The sequence below is a fragment of the Populus euphratica genome, unplaced genomic scaffold, assembly GCF_000495115.2.
Source record: "Populus euphratica unplaced genomic scaffold, PopEup_1.0 scaffold25.1, whole genome shotgun sequence".
Taxonomy (NCBI): Eukaryota; Viridiplantae; Streptophyta; class Magnoliopsida; order Malpighiales; family Salicaceae; genus Populus; species Populus euphratica.
The window spans coordinates 825,985-847,385 of record NW_011499851.1 but is presented as its reverse complement, the minus strand read 5'-3'; the positions used below and the strand labels follow the sequence as shown (position 1 = coordinate 847,385).

The window sequence follows — 21,401 nt, the reverse complement described above, 5'->3', positions numbered from 1 at the left end:
CTTCAGCTTTTAATTTTGTTCGATTGTACCCATAATAGACCCTAAATGTTTGATTTAGTGCTATTTAGCCCCGACCAAACTTTAATTGGAACCCTGCATTTATGCACCTCTTGCAAGTTGATTCTTGGTCTTGAATTTATATAATTTTATCCTTAATTGACCATTAAACTTTTAATTTATTTAATTTCACCTCTGGTTTTTGTTAATTAAACCCCTATAGTTTGATGCTTTTTACACATTGGTTTTTGATTGTGAAATTATTTAATTTGACATTTAATTGACCCTAAAATTTTAATTTTTTTATAATTTTGCTCTTGATTTCAATCAACTAACTTGATTAAAAATAAATTTGGTTTCTTAAAATTTTAATCTTCTTATTAAGCTCAAATTGGGCTTCTAAACTTAGTTTTTTACCAATTAAGCCCCTAATAAAATTAATTTAACTATTTTAAAGTATAATTAAGTCTTTACACTTAATTAAATCCTCCAATTAAACCCAAACTAATTCTTAAACATAATTAAAATTTAATTTGGCCTATGATTAAATTAAATTGACATATTAAATATTTAATTATGTCTTTAGACTTAACTTTTATGCAGATTCGTTCAATAATCATTTACTTTAACCTTGGATTTGCATTATTTTCTTAATTTTTAGGTATAATAGGGTATAATTAGACTTTGAATTTCCTCTAAAATTATAGTTGTATTTCCTGACGTGTTTTTTCTACATTGTTAGCCTTTATTTTTTTGAAAAAAATAATTTTTAGGAAATAACCTATAATTGAGTTATGATAACTTTTTCGAAATGAATATTATAAACATTATAATCATAGATGAATTATTATAATGCATATTTTTATTATTTTCTTGAGTCTTATAATATATGACATGCGATATGACATTTTAGACTATGTAAATTATAATTCTATACAGTTTATAATATATGACATGTGATATGACATGTTAGACTATGTAAATTATAATTCTATACAGATGTTAATAAATCTTGATTTATCATAAAGTGTGCTTTTTTATATATATAAAAACCATATAAAAAATTCATTTGGATATGAAAAAATATTTTACGTTATAGTATTTATATTGAAAAATATTCATCAAAATAAGTTATATTTTTAGTTAAATATCAAATGTGCCCAGCATCTAAAAGCCAAATCTTCTGAATTGATTTATATATAAAAAAAGTTATCAGGAAATGGGCGCCGATTTTATCTCATGTCAGAAGAGAGAGGAGAATATTTCGTTGATAAAATGGCAAGGGCAATGGCTTGAAGTGTCGAAGGAGAGCTAGGTCAGAATTTCGTGGGCGCCATGTCTTGGTATTATTAACTTTGTACTTCTTTTGTGTTGATATTCCCCCGTTCATGCCAAGTTCCAACAAATCGCTTTTTTGAGATCCCGACATCCAACCTTTTAAGATGCAACAAAATCAGGAATCTGAGCAAGGCATCCATCCATGTAGTCGAAAGATTGAATTCTCATGAAAGCATATTTTAATTAAGAAATTATAAAATCTTGAATCAACTTATATATGCTCTGAAAGAAATATAATAACAATGAATTGGCTGTATAAAAAACAAATTGTAATATATATATATTCTTTGTTAATACTAACGAGAAAAATACTTAAAAAAAGTATGCACTTCCTTGCTCTTCAACTGTGAAAGGAATACACATGGGATAGAAATCTTTGAGCGTGTTTAAAGTTTGGTTATGGTTATTTTTTAAAGTATTTTTAATTTTAAAATATATTAAAATAATATTTTTAAAAATTATTTATGACATCAACACATTAAAATAATTTTAAAAAATAAAAAATATATTAATTTAAAAAAAATAAAAAATTTTAAAATTTTTAAAAACACTTTCAAAACACAATGTTAACACTGCTAAATAGTTATCTAATCACCATACAAACACATCATGAATCATAAAGTCAAAGTTATGTGAAACACACAAACACATCATGAATCATAAAATCAAAGTCATTCAAGAGTTGCTATGAATTCTTTCGCACATCACTTTAATTTTTTTAAGGAAATTTCAAAAAGATGTTTAACTTCTCATAAGTTTTATTTATTTATTTATTTTAGGTTTCCATTCCCTCATACAAGTTAAATTTTGAAACTTATTTTAATGTTTTAAAAATATTTTTGAAAAAAATAAATTTTATTTTATATTTTTATTTTAAATTAATAATTATTTTTAATATTTTTAAATTATTTTGATATGTTGATATTAAAAATATTTTTTAAAAAAATTATTTATTATTTTAATATAATTTTAATAAAGAAACACTTTAAAATATCAATTTATAGCTAATCCTGATAACGGTCATCCTGATTGGACACTCCATTACATAAAAAAGGATGCAATAATAAAATCATCGACCACTTCTGGTGCGGTGCGGTGCGGTGTCTAGTGCCTGTGTTTCAGGGGCCTCTGGGAAGAGATAGTGGCTGTAAGATTTTCATGCAACATAGAAAGCAACAGAGGGGAGGGAGAGAAGGAGATGATGCCAAGGCTTCCATCCACAGACGAGCAGAGCTCAAAATTCCACGAGTAACGTAATCAATCATTTACATTGTAATCAATATTATGAATCCCTTATCAGATCAGCGAACAGACAGACAAAAGGTCCCACCAAAGTAGTACTTGACCTGACATGTACTTGCGTGCTTTCGAATTGCGTTTTATATTTTTCACAATTTTTTAATATATTAATATTAAAAATAAATTTTTAAAGAATAAAATATAAATTTTATTTTAATATCTTTCTAAACAAAAAAATATTCTAAAATATAATTTATACTGCATTTTTGATTAAGTAACTTGTTATTGAATCCAAGTAATTGCAATGAAGAAAAACAATTTTTGTATATATATATGAATTTAGGAATATACAATGAGTAACCATCCTCTATCATATAATAATAATAATAATGATTGAAAAAATTAAAAAATTATTAGATAAAGAAAAAAGAAAAATAGAGGTTTAACTCAGAGTCTGAGATGTGTGGTTGTGCTGTGGATAGCAGAACCACGACGGTCTTCGGGTAGACCGGAAGAAAAAAGAAAATAATCCCAACAAACAATCAGCAAGCAGAGAGGTGTGAGCAGAGCAGAGCAGAGCAGAGCAGAGGACACCCATTTCAAATCTTCACGTAAAAAACAAAAAAAGCGCCAGTCCCCAAAAACAAATAAAAACAAAAACAAAAAATCACAACAACACTCGTTCAATTCCTCCATCCGCCAACTCCGAATCCCTGAGAGCCATTATTACCAGAAAGTCACTCAACGCTCCCACAGAGACAAACCTCACAGACATGCGTTAAACCCAAATTGGAACTCCTGCCGCCACCAACAAACAACCACGGAAACGATGTCGTTTTTTACTGAGAAAACGTTGAAGAAGAAGAAGAAGAGACCACCAAGGTGGTCACACCTGTGGCTCAATAACACAAAAGCATTGAAACATGCTTTATTCGCTATGCAGCTCCAGTCTGTCTCTAGCCCGCCAACGCCAACAGCCACACCACAACAGCATCAACAGCAACAGCAGCAACAACAAGCAGGCCCCAACACCAAACTCAAAGACAAAACAGGAACCCTCATCTCCAATCTCCCCGATGTTGACCGTACACTTCTCTTAGGTGATGATCTCCTCTTAAAAATCCTCTCTAAATTGCCTGATTCTCAAAGAAACCCTAATTCACTTGTTTGTAAACGGTGGCTTAATCTCCAAGGCCGTCTTGTTAGGTCTTTAAAGGTTTTAGAATGGGAGTTTCTTGAGTCTGGCCGTTTACTTTCAAGATTCCCAAATTTGACCCATGTGGATTTGCTTAATGGATGTGCTGTTAGACCCCATGATTGCTGTGTCCGGTTGAGTCATAGGGTTTTTCAGATGGATATAAATTCTGGGGTTTCTGGGTTCTTACCGGATTGGCGTGTTTGCGAAGAGAATTTGTTGCCTGTTGAGGTTGTTGACAGAGGGCTTAGAGTTCTGGCTTCAGGTTGTCCGAATTTGAGAAAGCTTGTAGTAGTTGGTGCCAGTGAGATAGGGTTGTTAAGTTTTGCTGAAGATTGTTTGGCACTGCAAGAATTGGAGTTACATAAGTGTAATGATGATGCCTTGCGCGGGATTGCTGCTTGTATGAATTTGCAAATTCTGAAACTTGTTGGAAATGTGGATGGATTTTATGGTTCTTTGGTTTCGGATATTGGGTTAACGATTTTGGCTCAAGGCTGTAAGAGGTTAGTGAAGCTTGAGTTAAGTGGGTGTGAGGGTAGTTTTGATGGGATTAAGGCCATTGGACAATGCTGTCAGATGCTTGAGGAACTCACTATTTGTGATCATAGGATGGATTGTGGTTGGCTGGCTGGGCTTTCGTACTGTGAGAATTTGAAGACTTTGAGGTTTTTGTCGTGTAAGAGGATTGATCCCAGCCCAGGGCCGGATGAGTATTTGGGTTGTTGTCCAGCTCTTGAGAGGTTGCATTTGCGGAAGTGTCACTTGAGAGATAAAAAGAGCCTTAAAGCCTTGTTTAAGGTGTGCGAAGCTGTGAAGGAGATTGTTGTTCAGGACTGTTGGGGATTGGATAATGATATGTTTAGCATGGCAAGTATTTGCAGGTAATGAGTTATTTCTAAGTTTTTTTGATTGCTTTCGATGCCTGGTAATGGTTGTAAGGTATTCAATTATTGCAGTCCTTCAGCGTACATATTAACAATTATAGAGGTTCTTGAATTATTGCAGATGAACTTATTCTGTTGCACATCCATTAAAGCTCGTATATGCATTTTTAGCTATTCCAATAATGGGCGTAGTTGATATGCTCTGGCTTACGAAGTTGAAATTGATAGTGAATCATTTGTATTTAACTGCCTGTCTGGATGGGCCACACTCACGCACTTAGGTGGTGTTTTATTTTACGATTCAATTATATTTTTTAATTGTTTTAAGGTGTTAATATTAAAAATATTTTTTTAAAATATATTTTTTTGATTATTTTGAATACTTTCACAAGTAATCTCAACCAAACTTCCAGAAAAACTTAACTGGTGCTGTTGGATTTGAAATTAGTGACAGTACTAACTTTTGATTACTGTTAGATGCACCTGAATGCTAGATTCTCCGCAGCAATGATGACTGCGCCAAAATTGTAAAAGAAATTGATGTAATTCTACTAATAACTTAGTCTAACAGTCACAAGAAAAATCCCAGTGTAGATTTAGTTCGACAGGGCAAAGACAAGAAAAGCGAAATAATTCATTGGTTCAACTACACAGGAAAAGAAAGCCTATAATTTTACAGTGAAGCTTATTTGATGGTTGATGGACTGGCGTTTTGACAATTACTTGGATTGAATAATCTACTTGGCAAACACCTATAATTGGAAGACTATGCTGTAGCCAGTTGATGTTTATGGGCTATGATTGTATAGTGAAGTTTACATGGTTGGGATATAAATGGTTGCGTGTACTTTATTATTTTACAGGAAGGTAAAGTTATTATCTCTGGAAGGATGCTCCTTGTTGACAACAGAAGGCTTGGAATCAGTACTTCTTACCTGGAATGAACTTCAACATTTTAGAATAGAGTCATGCAAGAACATAAAGGATAGTGAAATCTCTCCAGCTCTTTCAACCTTTTTCTCTGTTCTTAAAGAGTTGAGATGGAGGCCAGATACCAGATCTCTTCTTGCATCAAGTCTTATGGGGACTGGCATGGGAAAGAAAGGAGGCAAATTTTTCAAGAAGAATCCACGCCTCGATCATTATACGCAGATGATTCACACAGCTACTTTTTGAGGGTTCCTGATTTTGTTTTGAAATGCTGTATAATCTTGTAATCATCTATGTTCATGAAGCCGGTGAACATGATGTTGAGAGAGGTTATATCATGCTTCCGTCGTTGCATGGAAAGGGATCAGGTGTTATATCAAACGAAATACCAACTATTTATTCTGTAATTAGACCTAGATAACTGGTCTTCAGAATGTTGAATACACAATGCACAGCTTATTTCCCGGTTCATGCTTATGGTTTATAGCATGTATTGCTTGGAAAGTAATCTAATTGTAGCTAAAGTTATCAAGCATCAGTGGTAGCTTCGTCGATTTTTGGCAAGACTGTTAACGGAGTTTGCATCGATTTGAAAACTTTCGTGGTGATTGGGCTTCTGGCAATTCAAATCACGAGTTTGCATGACCACGTGCCTAGACCTGAAAATTCTAATTTGGTTGGATATCCATCTTAAAATTTTTAAGAAAAAAGAGAGACATATTGAGATAGACAATATATCATATGCTAACCTAGAATCTTGTCATCATTGTGATGACAAAAATTCAAGTTCATGAGTTATTTTTTTATTCAAAACATCCATTTTAATATGAAAATACTTTTAAAATATTAACAAATCAACTTATCAACCTAATAAACTAAAAAAAAAGATTTAAATCACAAAATCAACCTGAATAAAATTTTTTATTTTCAACTTAGATATGATTTTTTATCAAGACTAAAAACAACCACTACAAGATCTTCTTTATCGAATAAATCCTATTAATACTAATTTTAATTATTTTAGTGGTTAAAATTGATGTTAAGGATAACTTTTTTTTTCTACACCGGTTTTCGATGAATGTCTCTCTCCTCTCACCAAAAAATAAGTTGAAAAATAAAAAAAATAGAGTATAATATTGAATTTGAATTTATAATAACTATAGGGATCAATCATTGAAAAGGAGAGGGACCAAGCTATTTTTTTGAATGAAATTTGAGGTTATTTTCTTCATGTTTTTTACTTTTATATTTGATATTTTAATTTTATTATCTCTTAAAAAATTTACGTGATTGACCATTGGTTTTAGCTGAGAAGTGCACAATCATGCCCAAAAAAAAATTAAAAATTTATAAAAAATAACTATTATATATGACTCGTTACATATTGAGATAAACAATATATCATATGCTAACCTAGAATCTGGTCGTCATTGTGATGACAAAAATTCAAGATCATGAGTTATTTTTTTATTCAAAACATCCATTTTAATATGAAAATACTTTTAAAATATTAACAAATCAACTTATCAACCTAATAAACTAAAAAAAAAGATTTAAATCACAAAATCAACCTGAATAAAATTTTTTATTTTCAACTTAGATATGATTTTTTATCAAGACTAAAAACAACCACTACAAGATCTTCTTTATCGAATAAATCCTATTAATACTAATTTTAATTATTTTAGTGGTTAAAATTGATGTTAAGGATAACTTTTTTTTTCTACACCGGTTTTCGATGAATGTCTCTCTCCTCTCACCAAAAAATGAGTTGAAAAATAAAGAAAATAGAGTATAATATCGAATTTGAATTTATAATAACTATAGGGATCAATCATTGAAAAGGAGAGGGACCAAGCTATTTTTTTGAATGAAATTTGAGGTTATTTTCTTCATGTTTTTTACTTTTATATTTGATATTTTAATTTTATTATCTCTTAAAAAATTTATGTGATTGACCATTGATTTTAGCTGAGAAGTGCACACTCATGCCCAAAAAAAAAATTAAAAATCAAATTAAAAATTTATAAAAAATAACTATTTTAATCCATAATAATTTATAAAATAAATATTCACGTACAATAGAAACATCGCACGTCTTAATTTTATATAATTTCTAAATCAAAAGACAAGTGCTGTGCTTTTTTTTCGCACCACAAACTTTTTTTTAGATCTCGTAGTCAGGAACAAATGTACAAGAACTTTAGTTGTTAAAGACGGATGTGTTATAGCCAATCAAATGATTCAATTTAGTCTCCAAAAAATCGGCCGATTCTATTTAGTTATTTTAGTGTTTTCCTCTTCCTCGTTTGTTTATCTGGCTGGGTCTTTTGGAAAAAATCAAATTAATTTACCAAGCTGGTTAACCGGTTTTTGGATTGATCCAACTTGGTTAGGCTAAGTTTAATAACTAAGATGCTCTAGAAATCTTGACACATGGATACTGACTGTCTTGTTCGAATCCTACCTTCACTTGTGCTTTCAAGGCTACGTGGTAAAAATTATTTAATTTTTTTAAATAAATTAAAATAATATTTTAAAAATCACAGAAGTTATAAACTGTCACGAGTTAGAAATTAACACATTAAAATTATAAAAATACACTAAAAATAAATTAATTTGAAGTATTTTTTTTAATTTTAATAAAAAAATATATTCAAGGTGAATTCCAAACAAAGTAGAAGTTTTGATTTTGGAAAACAAAAAAAATCTTTCTTAGAGGTTGTCTGGAACGTCATTTAAAACAATATTTTTTTAAATTTTAAATTATTTTTAAATTATTTTAATATAATAATATAAAAAATAATTTTAAAAAATAAAAAATACTATTTTAATTAAAAAAATATTTTAAAAAATAAACACTGCTGCACCACCTCTGAATTAACTAGTAATGAAGTTTAAAAATTGAAGGTTTGACCAGCCGTGCCTAAAATTCTTATGAGAGAGGGGGGAGGGAGTTTTTCACATCAGCGTCCGTGGCAGAGGAGGAAAAGAAGAGATCGGAGATCGGAGACCGGAGACAGAAAGAAAGCAGTGAAGTCTTGTGTAACATTTTTATGCAGCAGCAGTGACAGTGAATAATATTGAAGATGAGCAAAGGGAAGGAAGTGGTGATGTCAACCAGCCCTAATTACAGCAATCACAACAGTGGCGTAGAAGATGATGAAGAAGAAGACGGCTTCGATCACTCCGGAAACAACAAACGATTCTCCGCTTTCCCAAGTTTCTCTTCCCGAAATGCTTCCTCTAAATATGACTTTGTCAAGGTCAGCCCCCCGTTGTTCTTGCTCTTGAAAACCAAAATAAAACAGACGCCACCCCTTATTTAATTCAATCTAATTCAATTGATTGTTTTTTTTTCCTGTTTGGTATATATAAATAAATAAATTCAGGTGAGGGTGTGGTTAGGTGATAACGCTGATCACTACTATGTTTTATCCAGATTCTTGCTCAGCAGAATGTTGACTGTCACTAAGGTCTCCAACTATTTACTTCTCTCAATTTTATTTAAATTCTTTTTTCCTGGAATTACCTATATATATATAGTGTGGATGATGAACAGTTGGTTGGGTTTTTCTCTCCGAATATTACATTTGAATTGTGGGTTTTGAGAAGATGATCGTGACTAAGGTTTTGGGTTTGTTTTATTCTGTGTGTGGGTTATTTCAGATACCGAATCATGTAGCTATTAAAATTGCTCTTGAGCTCAAGAAGCTGCTCATTGATAACAGCCTTCTCGACGTGTAATGACAATCTTCCCTTTTCTTTCTTTTTATCCTTTTATGCAGTAGTCGCGTAAAGTCTAAAATGTACCCCATGGCTATATTTGAAGGTTTTTCACTGATCATTTTTTTTTTTCAACTAATGGGCAACCTCTTGTATTATTTTGGCAGCTCTCAGTCTGATTTGGAAGCTAATCTATTCAAGGTATGTGACCTTTCCTTCTTTTATTTTACAATTCTTAGGTGGCTATGGATAGCAAGTGGCATAATCTGCTATATAAGAGGAGTTTAGCATGCCATTTTCTTTCTATGGCCGTAATGGAGGGACTACACTGAGCACTAGAATACTTTTGAGACTTTTCTGAATATTGGATTTAGTTTCATACGCCCTCCTCCCTCCTCATACATAGGAGTCTATTTGCAGCTTATGGAGCGGCGGGGGTATGGAGAAGAGTACATAAATCGTTACAAGATGATGACGAGGTAATTTAGAGCTCTACCCACAGTATCCGCGCACAGAAGTTTTATTGCCTTATTATCACTTTCTTCATATTAAATGACAGATGAAAGGTTTTTGCTGATTTTATGTTGAAAAAGAAAAAAAATGATTTTTTCCCTGGTCATATGCTTTTAGATTTCATCATCAAAGAGTGCCGTTGGTGATCCTTGTTTGTGGACCTGCCTGTGTTGGGAAGTCAACCATAGCTACCCAACTCGCACAACGGCTGAATTTGCCTAATGTCTTACAGGTGCTGCCTTCCACCTAGCCATGAAGCATCTTGCCTTCCTTATTGTCTTTTCATGTATCAATTTGTTTGGGTTCAATACTGATGATGCCTTTGAAACATATGGGATTTTTTTTTTAATTTTTAATGTCGCAGACAGATATGGTGTATGAATTGCTGCGAACGTCAACTGAGTATGTTTATTCCCTTTCTATTTTTAATTCCATGGTTTCTATTTCTGATTTTAGAAGCATTTCTATCTAGAGGAATTAAGAATATCAGCAGCATACTGAGCCATCCAAAAAAGGAGCAAGGAAAGTTATAATAAGGAAGATTCCTGACTACAAACATAGACATTGTTGACTGGAATAAGGACTCAGAAACTATATATAACTAGGTTTCAATTTTTTTGACACTATATTGTTGTCTCCAGTACATTATATTGTATCCTATGATGAAGATTATTGGTCATGCTAGCTAGCTCTTATTCTTTTTATTCTCTGGACAGTACAGAATCGCTTATTCTTTTTATTCCATGGACAGTACAAGATCACTTATTCCCTTTCTTTATCTGAGTCAGTGCACCATTGGCTTCTACTCCTGTATGGGCACGAGAATTCAGCTCTTCTGAGGAGTTAATCACTGAATTTTGTAGAGAATGCAGAATTGTTCGTAAAGGTAGTCTGTCAATTTTGCCATCGTGCTTCTTTGATCTCCTTTCTTATTTGAATAATTCTCTTTTCCCTCTCCAACTTGTTTCATGTTCATGGTGGTTGTAATTTTTTTTCTTGGATTTCAAAGGTGTTCTTTGTTCTCCTGGAAATTGTTTAAATTTTGCTAGATGTTCTGCAAGCGTGTAGGCTTTTGATTTGTTAATTTAATGCTTGCTTCTAAGGTTTGGCTGGTGATTTGAAGAAAGCGATGAAAGATGGAAAGCCAATAATAATTGAGGTATGTCTAATTTTCTGTTTTTATGTTGGTTGTAGATTAGACTGTTCCATCAAAACTTCCAGTCAACACCTATTTCTTTGTTGATCACTCTGCTGTATAATATCCACCATCTACACGCATGCTGTCATTCATTCTGCTAAAGATTCTAACAAACCATACGTTAAATGGTCTTATGTTGTGATACTATGGAAAGTATGGTACCATTGCAATGATTTGAGTCTTCAGATAAAACGAAACTGTAAAATTGTTTGTGTAGTCTCCTTGGGCTTGTTGTACATTCCTTTTGGGGCTTTTGAAGGGGCCTTACTTATTTGACTTTTAATGGCACAGGAGGGCTAATTTGTTTCAATTTTGTATCATTTGCACTTTCTCTTAAGGGTGATTTCTTATCCTCCTTCCATAATCTTGTAGTCTCTTTTCAATAATATTTTCTTTATAAAAGAAAAGAAGATGATTGGGAACTAATTGATGTTGAAAAGATGAGAAATTATGCCTTCTGTTATTCCCTGTGGGAGCGAGAGAAAAAAAGTGTAGTTCTGACCAGCTATTGATGCTGCTGCCTAAGTTGAGGTAGTGCAAGAGAGGATTTGTGTTCAGATCTGGTGCAATTAGGTTGTGACTAAAACAAAAAAAAACTGAAATGACTGTTAAACTGACTTGTTAATACACAAACTTTTTTTTTTTTGGTGGAAACATTTTGTTAAATTTTGAGATGCTTGTTATCAGATTGATAGGCATGGTAATGTTTCCAAGCACTCCTATCTGATCTGCAGTTGTTTCTGACAAATAATGATAGGGGATACATTTGGATCCAAGCATTTACTTGATGGATGAAGAAAATAAATTATCAGCTAAAATGCCAGAAAAATCTGAGATGAACCCTGTTTCAGTGACTCCAGATGACAATCCTGCAAGACAGATGGAAAATAATTCCACAAGTGTTAGTAGAAATCGTACTGAAAATATCAACAGCACTTTTGGGGATTTGGCCTCAGAAGAAGGGAAATCTGTTAACCAGGTGAATAAAGTTGTGGATTCTCAGGGATCTAGAGATAAAGCTGGAAGCATTGTTGACAATAAAGGTGATTCTCACTCTGGGTTTTGATAACAAGCCCAGTATTCTATTAGTCTCTTTTAACTTATAATTTTCCTTGATGACAAATTCTAGCTTGTAATTTTGCTTGATGACAAGTTGGAATGCATGCATGAGTGACTTAAGGGTGACAGTTTCCATTCCTGGATTTTTGTTCATGCAGGTGAAACTGCTAAAGGTCTTGAGGGAGATAGAAAGACTTCTGTTAGCTTAAAATCTGGTCCCGAACCAATAATTATACCAATAGTTCTGAAGATGGCTGAATTCGACCATAAGGTTTGTGCTTCTATTCTTGATGTGTCAAAAATTTCTTCATATTCTTGATTTAAATGGATGGTACTTGTTCCTATATCAGAATTATATAGTTCCACTTCCCTTCCCTCATTATTTATCAAATTGATGGTACATTGTTCCTATATTGGAATTATATTTGTCCCACTTCCCTCCCACATTATTTTTCACTACATTATTTTTCACTTTCTCAAGTTTGCATATTTAATCTTATATCCTTATTATTTGTCTTGTCTATCAATCTTTTCTTCTCGTGTGCAGGCATTACTTGAGGAGTGGATCTCAACTCGTTCATTTAGTGATAAATGCCCTGTTGAGGTACCAAAGGCTGCTGAGTTCTTGTTGTCATTTGCCCATGTCAAACTTGGGCAATTCACTAAGTTTTAGTAAGTTAAAAGGGTTAAAAATTAGCAAACAATCAGTGAGACAATCCATGATTATACTCAGGTTTCCAAATAGGAGGCCTCACATTGTCAGGTACATACATATCTGGGGATGGATGGGTGGGAATTTAGGGGATGTGAGAGGCTATCTCATTGGTAGCCAATACCTTAACAGATCTGGTTGAAAATGTGGTTAATTAGTGCAAGTAGTAGAAGTAACATGGTTTTTCATTCAAGTGCAAAAAAAATAAAAATAGAAGCACAAGTCAATTGATGGTCAATGACACTGATGAAGCACTTTCAAGTTTTTGAAATTTAAAGATAGAAGGCATTTGAAAATTCTAGCATAATGGGTAGCATGAGAAAACAATGAATGGTAATAAGATAAAGCGTCAATGGAAAATGCAGTAACTCCTGGACATATTCATGAGCAGTGAAGTGGATCAACAATAGATGGAAAATGCAGTAACTCCTGGACATATTCATGCGCAGTGAAGTGCATCAACGATAGAAAATTACAAAAGCAACCAAGATGTTGCCAAGTTCAAATAATTCTGGATTGGATTAAGATGACAGATAATAGCTTCTCGTTTTCCCTCTTTAACACTTTTGTTTTGCTTAATACATGGAAGCTGGCTGGACATGTACCTCCTTATCCACTTCAATAAATAAAAGCCTACCTTAGTATTATCTCACTTACGAGCTTCTAGTTTCAACACTTTGCTTGCTCACGAAAAAAATATAGAATATAAAATTTTTTCAGTTTTTTCTTAGCAAAATATAAATTTTAATACATTGGTTATATAGGTATTCCTATAAATTATTTGACCATTGTGCAGTTGCCTGGTAAAAAGCATATTGTAGTAGTATTGAAGAGAAACATTTATGCTGCTTTGTTCAGGTCAAAAGTGAGGCAAGATTTTCTAGAAAGAATTTTCCGATTGATTTTCTTTCATTCCATATCCTTGTGTTGATTCTTCACTGATTTCACAAATGTTCATCTGATTGTCTTGTTTTTCATTATTTCCAATAAATAATTTGTTGTTGAACTTTATTCAGAGTATTTACATATACATGTTTTATGTTTTCAGGAAAAAGAAAGGTTAATTACCAATTTGAAAATCATTCAGGACTACCTTTGCTCTTTCAAGTCACAGGTGTGCTTCTCCACGTGTGTTTGTTGGTTAACAGCATGCAATAGAGTTTTGTGGCTTTGCTTCTTTATTAATAATTTTGAAATAACTGATTCTAAATTTAGTAATATTGCTCTCAAAAGTTGGATTATGATGTTGATAGAGAACAAGTTTTGCTTTGATGTCTTGTTTTTAGATTTATTGTATTTGACGACATGGCCAAGTAGCTAATTTGGACCATAAAGTCAATGAAATCAGGTACATGTTTTGTGAAATTGCACAATGAAAATTATTGACGAAAAATTGGGGGAACTGTTATTCATGATATCATATGCTTGGGCCATAGCAATATACAAATTCCATGAATCATTGTCATGCTTGGGCACTAGATTTTGATCTGGGCTGGAGAGCATTATGGTTGATTTAAATTGAAGTGAGGAGTCATATGAACAGGGCTGGGTGATCTATTTCAATTACTTGATATGACTCTTCTCTTCTGTTTGAAAGGTAAGTGTTTCAGTTTGTCCAAATGTGCTCTTACTTGTCAGGTTACTTGAGCTTCAAAGGAAAGAAATGAAGAAAACAACTAACATCTCACAGAAAGAATAGGGTGGTGACTGTATAATTTTATTCTTAGTGTCATTTGTTTCTGAATGTCATTCTACCAGCTGACTGAGATCGACTGCTCTAAACTTTAACTATGTGTTTGAAAGTTCTATAAGTAACATTTCCCCACCCTTTCTTTTCGTCCTAAAATACATCAAGTTTTTCTTGGAACAGGGTCTGACTGTTGCCAATATATCAGCCACAACATTCCCTCAAATACTGGATTGGCTGCATGGCTATCTTCTTCAGGTAAAGTTTTCTAATCAGCTTTGTGTATCTGAAATGCGTTGACCACCAAACATGTTGTTCACCTGGAAAATTGGATGCCTTGGGGATCAACTGCCTGTTCCGAGATTGTATTGCTGTTGCCCTCCCATGTCAGCAAGGAATTTGAAAAGCTGCTGTCCTTGAGTGTGAGGCAGTTGATTTACTGCTTCATTATCTTCTGAATAGTTCTCATCTTCTTCATCTTGTACATTTCATTCTTTCTATTTGTATGTTTTCCTTTCTTAGTTCTCCAATGGCATGGTAGCATTTCACCAAAGATTATGGTTAGGTTTGACAAAAATTAGGAATTATTTGTCTTTGATTGATTTATTCATCCATTTCTTTCCAGTGCTGTGGACAATAAGAAATAGCATTCAAGCATCGGGTGTCACCAGTTTTGCTGACTTGTTTTTGTTTCCTTGAACATTAGAAAATGATCACTCTGTTAGAATAATTAAGATCAAACACAAAAAGAAGGCTAGAATTCTGAATAATATGTATATTATGAATGGTTAATCTTAATCTAAATACAAATAAAGTATATATAGATTAAACTGAAAGTACTATTCTACCCTTAAGAAATAAGACTACATAAATATTATTTAACACCCTCAACATATTAGCAGTTGATTTTCTTCTAGTTTCTCCTTGACCAGCTTATCTTGTTTTTCTAAATCTCTCCTTGCTAATTGTTTTCACTATCCAGAGTATTGAGCATGGCATCTCATCGGTGTCCAGTGAAAATGATGGACATCAAGCTCAAAATTAGATTACCTGCAGATGTTAGCTTGAGCAGGACAGGTATGAACCGGACCTTGCATGCAGGTATAAAATGCAACGCACTTTCAAATGCATTTAATTGTTTTTGAATGGAAAGCAGTGTCCTACCAGAAAAAGAAAGACTAATCTTTCTTTTCTCATGCAAAATGAATAAAAATAAATAACTATAAATAACATATATAAAATCTGCCCATGTCTTTGTTTGTATCTGTAGGGTGCCTATTTGTTATTGTCACGCTTTAAATGATCTTTCAGAATTCAATTGCATGCCTTTGTCAACGTGGCAAAAACGCATGAACTTCTATGCTGACTTCACTTTTGATTTTTGTTGCCCATACGAGTGGTTTTTGGTTTTGTGCACATAACTTGACTAGCTCTTGCGTCGACAACTTTTACCTGCGCGCTTTTAACAGTCCTGTCATCTTGTACAGAGCATACTTGACTGCCATGACACTTGATGCAGAATTTTGATGAAAAACGTACCAGGCAATGGGAAGCTACTCTCAGACAATGAAAGAGTTTCCGCAGCTTCTTGTGATGGCAGCACTTGCAAGTTCTTGTAATTTGGCCGCCCCATATGATGGACCAAACTTCAAACGTTGCCCACCAAATTCGGTTAAGATAATTTGTTGTACCAAAGATAGATATGCCATGTTCACTGTGCTTATTGATGTTATAGTTAAGATTTCAGTACTAGCATGTTTGTGATTTTGAAATGCCCTCTGTAATTAATTTCCTTTTCTTCTCATTTTTTTGGGACCTATTTTGTTATTCAGAGAATGATAGAAAGTAACTTCTAATCACAGAGCTAGTACGAAGAGGAACACGAAGCCTCAAATCTCTGGGTTTCATTTGCAAGAGCCAAAGCCACCTCTTTGATCCCAGTAGTGTACAAGAGAGCCAGAGCCAGGTTGCATTACGTGCTTTTAACATAGAACCTGGCAATCCATTCCTTACTCTTTATTGCTCAGTCACAATATTAATTTAAAAAGCACCATATAGAAAATAAATAATAATAATAAAAAAGCCATTTCGCCCTTGTGTTAAGCTAACTGTCAAGATAACCAAGACTGTTGATACACAAATCATTATATCAGCAGCAGGAAATATCAGATTCAGCAACTATATCAAGGCCTTCCGATGCAGGAAGCCACAAGCACAATAGCAAAATACTAGAAGATAAAATACTAGAAGAACATCTTCTAGTCACATTGCTAGCGAGATCTAGAGCTGAAAACACAACTCATTGTTCAAAAACAACAAAGGAAGTTCCCTGAAATCTTACAGAGGTGCTGTAATTTTTTTTTTTTTGTTAGTACCTTAAGTGGACTAGTTGTGCGCGTGCAATGGGAAGTTTGAGGCCCACAGCTATTCAATCTAGGTCCTCTAGATAAGCTAGGTTGGACAATCATATTCAAGCTACTGCTAAAAACAAAATTGTTCTGAGATGCAACTCAAATAGAATTGCATATTTAAAAAAAAAAAAAAAAGAACTGAAACAGCATGCATTTCACCTAAAAATCATCAACCTAAGAACTAACTCCTGCAATTGCTATAAGAATCATCTCAATTATCTAAGACGTCATAACTCCACAACTTGACGTTGTCTAGAAGACTCTCCAATATCAACATGCTGTCTTTCTGTGATTCCTTATTCAAATTTTCGAGTATTGGGATAGCCTCATCATAAGCATTCTTAGCAAGAAAGAAAGCCTTCTCAGGAAACTTCATGATATCATACAATAACACTGAGAAATTCAAAGCCAAACTCAATCGAACGAGATTTGTAGGAGCCAACTTGGATGCAGCTTTAATGCCTACATCATATGCTTTCATTGACTCTGAAGCAGCCTTCTCCATCTCGATGCCAACCTTGAATTCTGCTAGATACCTGTAATAATCTCCCTTCATCCTATGATAGAAGACACAGGATTCACACTGGGAAGTTGAAGGGAGTAGATGATCATCAATCAGTTGTATGATATCGTTGCATATACTAGTGAGTTCGGACTCAACCTTCCGTCTATACTCCTCGATCCTCTTCGCATTAACTTCGTTCCCTTTGGCTTGTTCCTTCTCCTCTATGGATGAAAGCATTCTCCATGATTCTCTTCTTGCGCCCATTACATTCTTGCATCCAATACGTAGCAAATTCTGCTCCTCGGTTGTCAACTCAACGTCAAGCTTTGCAATATACTTCATGTGATCCAACATCTCATTGTAGCGTCTCGCCTGTTCAGCAAGTTTGGCAGAATACACTGAATTTTGACGTACATCCATGGCTGATAAGACTTAATTGATTGATCTCTTTTGAGGAAGATAATGTAAAACTGACTGAATAACGAAGAAAAAATCAAACAGAAAACTGAAAAGAGCACTACCAGAAAATTTTCAAATAGCAACCGTCAGATATCTCAATATGTTGAACTAGCTAGGGTTATATATATGGGCACGTAAGAAAAACTTAAACCGAACAAGATTAGAAAAAAGAAAACCCTAAAATAATTGATATTTTGCGGGAGAGGGGGCAGCAAATTATATTTATTTACAGGAGTGATCGTCGAGTCTTCTTCTTAGAAAAGGATTGCTTGCTTTCAACTTGGGGTCGACTTCGGATCAAGAAAAAACTCTTCTTTTAATTCTTTCTTGAAAATGCAAAAGAGTATTAATTTATTTTCTTTCTTAGAAACATTAATTTTAAATAAATCACAAACAACTCAATAATTTTAAACCACACATCCGAGAATTAATTAAATTATAACTTTAATTGTTCCAGTGATTCTTTATTTAGTTTTTACTAATTTTAAAAGCCGTGAAAGAGTTATTAATGCTACTTAGATAAGTATTGAGATATTTAATACCACATTTCTTTTGGATTTATGCATATATATTTTATCTTAGATGTTAATATTTTCTCATTAATAACAAACAATTTTTATAATATAAATCATAAAAATATATCTTATTTATATCAAATTAAAAAATATAAATTACAATAATCTCTTTGAAACATTATAAAATACAAAATAAACAAAATTACTATTTACAAAAATAAACAAAACAATTTTAAAAATATGAGAGACCTCGAACTAGTATAAACTAGTCTAAAATAGCAATCTCTATAAATCAATCTGTCAATTCAAAATAACAATAAACTAGTCTAAAAAAAAGACCTCGAACCTCATTTGATTTTTTTGGGAAGGTGAAGGTGAAAAACCACCACCAATATTGAACTTTTTCTGTCAAATAAAATCCTTTTAACTTTTTTCATTTTAGTTCCTGGAAGATAAAAAGCACTGCAGCAGAAGGCAAAGTAAGCCTACAAAAATAGCAGCAGCTCCGGCAGGGGAAGTTCAGCAGAATAAGCCCCTGTCAGCTGACAAAAATTGCTTTCAGCTTCCTTTGGGTGAGAAAGCAACAGAGTAAGATGTGTTAGGAAAGCAAGAAAACAGCAGCAGATGAGTCACAACATAGGCAGTAGAGAGTCCTTAATGCAAGAGGTTCTGATTGATCAACAAAAGATTTATTATATTAGGAACACGTGAAAGCCTAGTATGTTTATTTTTGAACTGGATGGATAGGTCCAAAACTAAGAAGAGGCTTGGTGTTGCCGAATAATTTGAGTGAAGCAACCTGGCATAACTTTTGATCCCACCATTGAATTGAGCTCAAATTTTCTACGAAATTCCACATGGACAATAAGACCTTCAAATTAGTTTCATGTTGATGTAAGGATTGATCCCCTTTACTGCTATATTGTTACAGATTATTGGATTTATCATTGGTATCATCCCTCCCATAAGTAATTCATTGGTGATTGGCCCCTTTTTCATGCGGTTGAAGACTCTGCAATGCATACTTGCTCGGGTCAGTATCCTATTTTTTATGATATGAAGATTCTGAATCAACCAAAAATGTAACTAGTTTCATTATCAGCATCTAACAAGTTTCCCTTGTACTCCTTTCATGTTTGCTGGCAGTCAGCTATTCTAACTGTCACTTCGATTTTAGGAGCAAATCTTCTGGAGGGTATGCTTAACCATTTTGAATGTTGTCAAACGCCTTCTCATTCACTCGTAGAATTGTTGGAAACATGGAAATAATGATCACCGTTGATGCTTTTAGGTTTGAAAGGGTCAAAGGTGCCACCCATGGTGCTTGTCGGAATAGTGGCAGTCCGGTATATTATTATGGCGATTTTGGGAGCACTTATCATTAAATATGCAGTCCTTTTTGGCTTGTTGCACTCTGATCCTCTGTATAAGTTTGTTCTTCTGCTTCAATTCACACTTCCTCCAGCAATCGGCATATGTCTGTTATTTATCATTGGTGAATTAAGATCCAGGCAAAGCTCAGCTATATTCATGTGTTTGGCTACAGGTTGAATTTGTTTTTGACTTGAAATTTGTTTTTCATTTGTTGTTTTGGCCATAATTTGGCAGGTATAATGACCCAGTTGTTTGGAGCAGGCAAAAGCGTGATGATGATCACTCCCCTAAAGTTAAGATGTAATAATGTAACAGAAACTTCTCCTCTGTATGCTGTTTGGTCAAGAACTGTTTCTGTTCCTACAACTGGCTCACAACCATAAATCTTTGCTGTGTAAGAAATCTCAGAATGCCTTCAAGGCTTTAACCCATCTGCAATGCCACAGGAAAAAAGTAAACATTTCAAGCAAAAATATGGTAACAAGTAAAAACTAATTTTAGGTGTTTGCATGGATTGATAGAAGAAGAAGAAGAAGAAGAAGAAGAAGATGTTATACAAGCAAAATGGGTATTTCTCTAATTACTCAAAAGCTAAGGTGAGGTTTTCAGCCAGGGGAAGCTGTGGGAGTCCACTTCCAAAGAATTCACAAAGGCCATTAGTCACCATGATTAATTAATGATGGTTGGAAAGTGTTTTTCTGATTTTGTTTTTTAATAATTGACTATATTGTAGAAAACTGACCAACATAATTTATTTTCCGGTAAAAAAAACATAAATTTTAGATGAAGGAAAATATTTTTCAGTTTAAAAGATTGAAAAATACTTCTCAATTCATGAAGCACCAAAAAAATAAGGTGGTTATATAATACTTTATTATTCTTTTTATATATATATATATTCATTTTTTTTCTTTATATATATATATGAAAATAATATTATTAGAAAATAATAAATTAATAATATATTTATATATGAAATAATATAATAGGATATATTATCATATAATATAAAAAGTATATTAATTTAATATATTAGTTCATATAATATTTTAATTTAGATAATATTGTTAATTAAGAAATACATTCGAATACAAAATATGTTATATTATACAATAATTATCCATTTTAAATCATATAAAATCGTGTTATAAAATTAGAATACCATAGAAAACAATTATTTTTAATGTTCTCCAAACACCAATTTAAAAATAGTTATATGTCTATAATATTATATTTAAAATATTATATTATATGTATGGTTACATTTTATAAAATAAACTGAATATAAATATATGATATAATAATTTTTTTCGTATTATTATACTTTTTATATCTCATTTTTTCATTATAATTGGTCAAATTAAATATTATATTTAATGTTCTTAAAATATTTTTAATTTATTTTCAATAGTCAAATTCTATCTCAACTTATTTTTTATAATATTATTAAATATAAAAAATTTATTTTTCAATAAATATATCAGTAACAAGAACAATAATATGGCTGCTGACAAGAAAATAGGCTTTTTATAAAAAAAAACTAAAAAGATCTTATTTGAAAAACCAAGGCCACAAAAATATGGGTGTAGCCAAAAGTTTAAGAATGTGATTTTTAAATTTTTTTTTATTTAAAAAATATTAAAATAATATTTTTTT

The 21,401-nt window shown here is 32.6% G+C and overlaps 3 protein-coding genes and 1 pseudogene across 7 annotated transcripts in view; 3 read left to right on the top strand and 1 right to left on the bottom strand.

The window, feature by feature from the left end:
* The first annotated feature begins 2,995 nt into the window (after positions 1-2,995).
* On the top strand, positions 2,996-6,090 carry LOC105121417 (F-box protein At5g07670-like). Its single transcript, XM_011020041.1, has 2 exons — positions 2,996-4,653; positions 5,520-6,090. The coding sequence occupies exons 1-2, from the start codon at positions 3,404-3,406 to the stop codon at positions 5,830-5,832; spliced, it is 1,563 nt and encodes a 520-aa protein (XP_011018343.1). The 5' UTR covers positions 2,996-3,403; the 3' UTR covers positions 5,833-6,090.
* A 2,393-nt stretch (positions 6,091-8,483) lies between these two features.
* LOC105121415 (uncharacterized) lies at positions 8,484-16,340 on the top strand. 5 transcript variants are annotated; one of them, XR_841547.1, is made up of 17 exons: positions 8,484-8,852; positions 8,979-9,062; positions 9,256-9,329; positions 9,480-9,513; positions 9,733-9,791; positions 9,943-10,057; positions 10,190-10,227; positions 10,614-10,711; positions 10,929-10,984; positions 11,781-12,066; positions 12,241-12,353; positions 12,630-12,686; positions 13,591-13,659; positions 13,843-13,908; positions 14,665-14,739; positions 15,464-15,582; positions 16,001-16,340. XR_841547.1 is itself a non-coding variant. In XM_011020039.1 (17 exons), exons 1-16 carry the CDS (start codon positions 8,676-8,678, stop codon positions 15,524-15,526), a joined length of 1,464 nt encoding a protein of 487 aa, XP_011018341.1. In that variant the 5' UTR covers positions 8,484-8,675; the 3' UTR covers positions 15,527-15,558; positions 16,001-16,340. The 5 variants fall into 5 exon arrangements, 3 of the variants coding, with proteins under 3 accessions (XP_011018341.1, XP_011018340.1, XP_011018342.1); XR_841546.1 differs by having other exon boundaries at positions 15,969-16,340; XM_011020039.1 differs by having other exon boundaries at positions 15,464-15,558.
* Positions 16,341-17,034: 694 nt separating this feature from the next.
* Positions 17,035-17,850, bottom strand: LOC105121414 (14-3-3-like protein D pseudogene; annotated as a pseudogene).
* Positions 17,851-19,028: 1,178 nt separating this feature from the next.
* The window catches only part of LOC105121661 (uncharacterized), an 18,364-nt gene continuing 15,991 nt past the window's right edge, over positions 19,029-21,401 (top strand). Inside the window, exons 1-5 of the mRNA XM_011020391.1 lie at positions 19,029-19,037; positions 19,303-19,404; positions 19,518-19,566; positions 19,663-19,882; positions 19,980-20,045. Of these exons, the coding sequence (XP_011018693.1) occupies positions 19,029-19,037; positions 19,303-19,404; positions 19,518-19,566; positions 19,663-19,882; positions 19,980-20,045 (446 nt within the window). The remainder of the gene's footprint in view (positions 19,038-19,302; positions 19,405-19,517; positions 19,567-19,662; positions 19,883-19,979; positions 20,046-21,401) is intronic.

Excerpts from the sequence above, each read along its gene's own strand:
- LOC105121415 (XM_011020039.1), top strand. The coding sequence starts at position 8,676 with ATGAGCAAAGGGAAGGAAGTGGTGATGTCAACCAGCCCTAATTACAGC. Across the intron at positions 9,330-9,479 it reads GATAACAGCCTTCTCGACGT|CTCTCAGTCTGATTTGGAAG; the intron begins GTAATGACAATC and ends TTATTTTGGCAG. Across the intron at positions 12,354-12,629 it reads TGGCTGAATTCGACCATAAG|GCATTACTTGAGGAGTGGAT; the intron begins GTTTGTGCTTCT and ends TCTCGTGTGCAG.
- LOC105121417 (XM_011020041.1), top strand. The coding sequence starts at position 3,404 with ATGTCGTTTTTTACTGAGAAAACGTTGAAGAAGAAGAAGAAGAGACCA. Across the intron at positions 4,654-5,519 it reads AGCATGGCAAGTATTTGCAG|GAAGGTAAAGTTATTATCTC; the intron begins GTAATGAGTTAT and ends ATTATTTTACAG.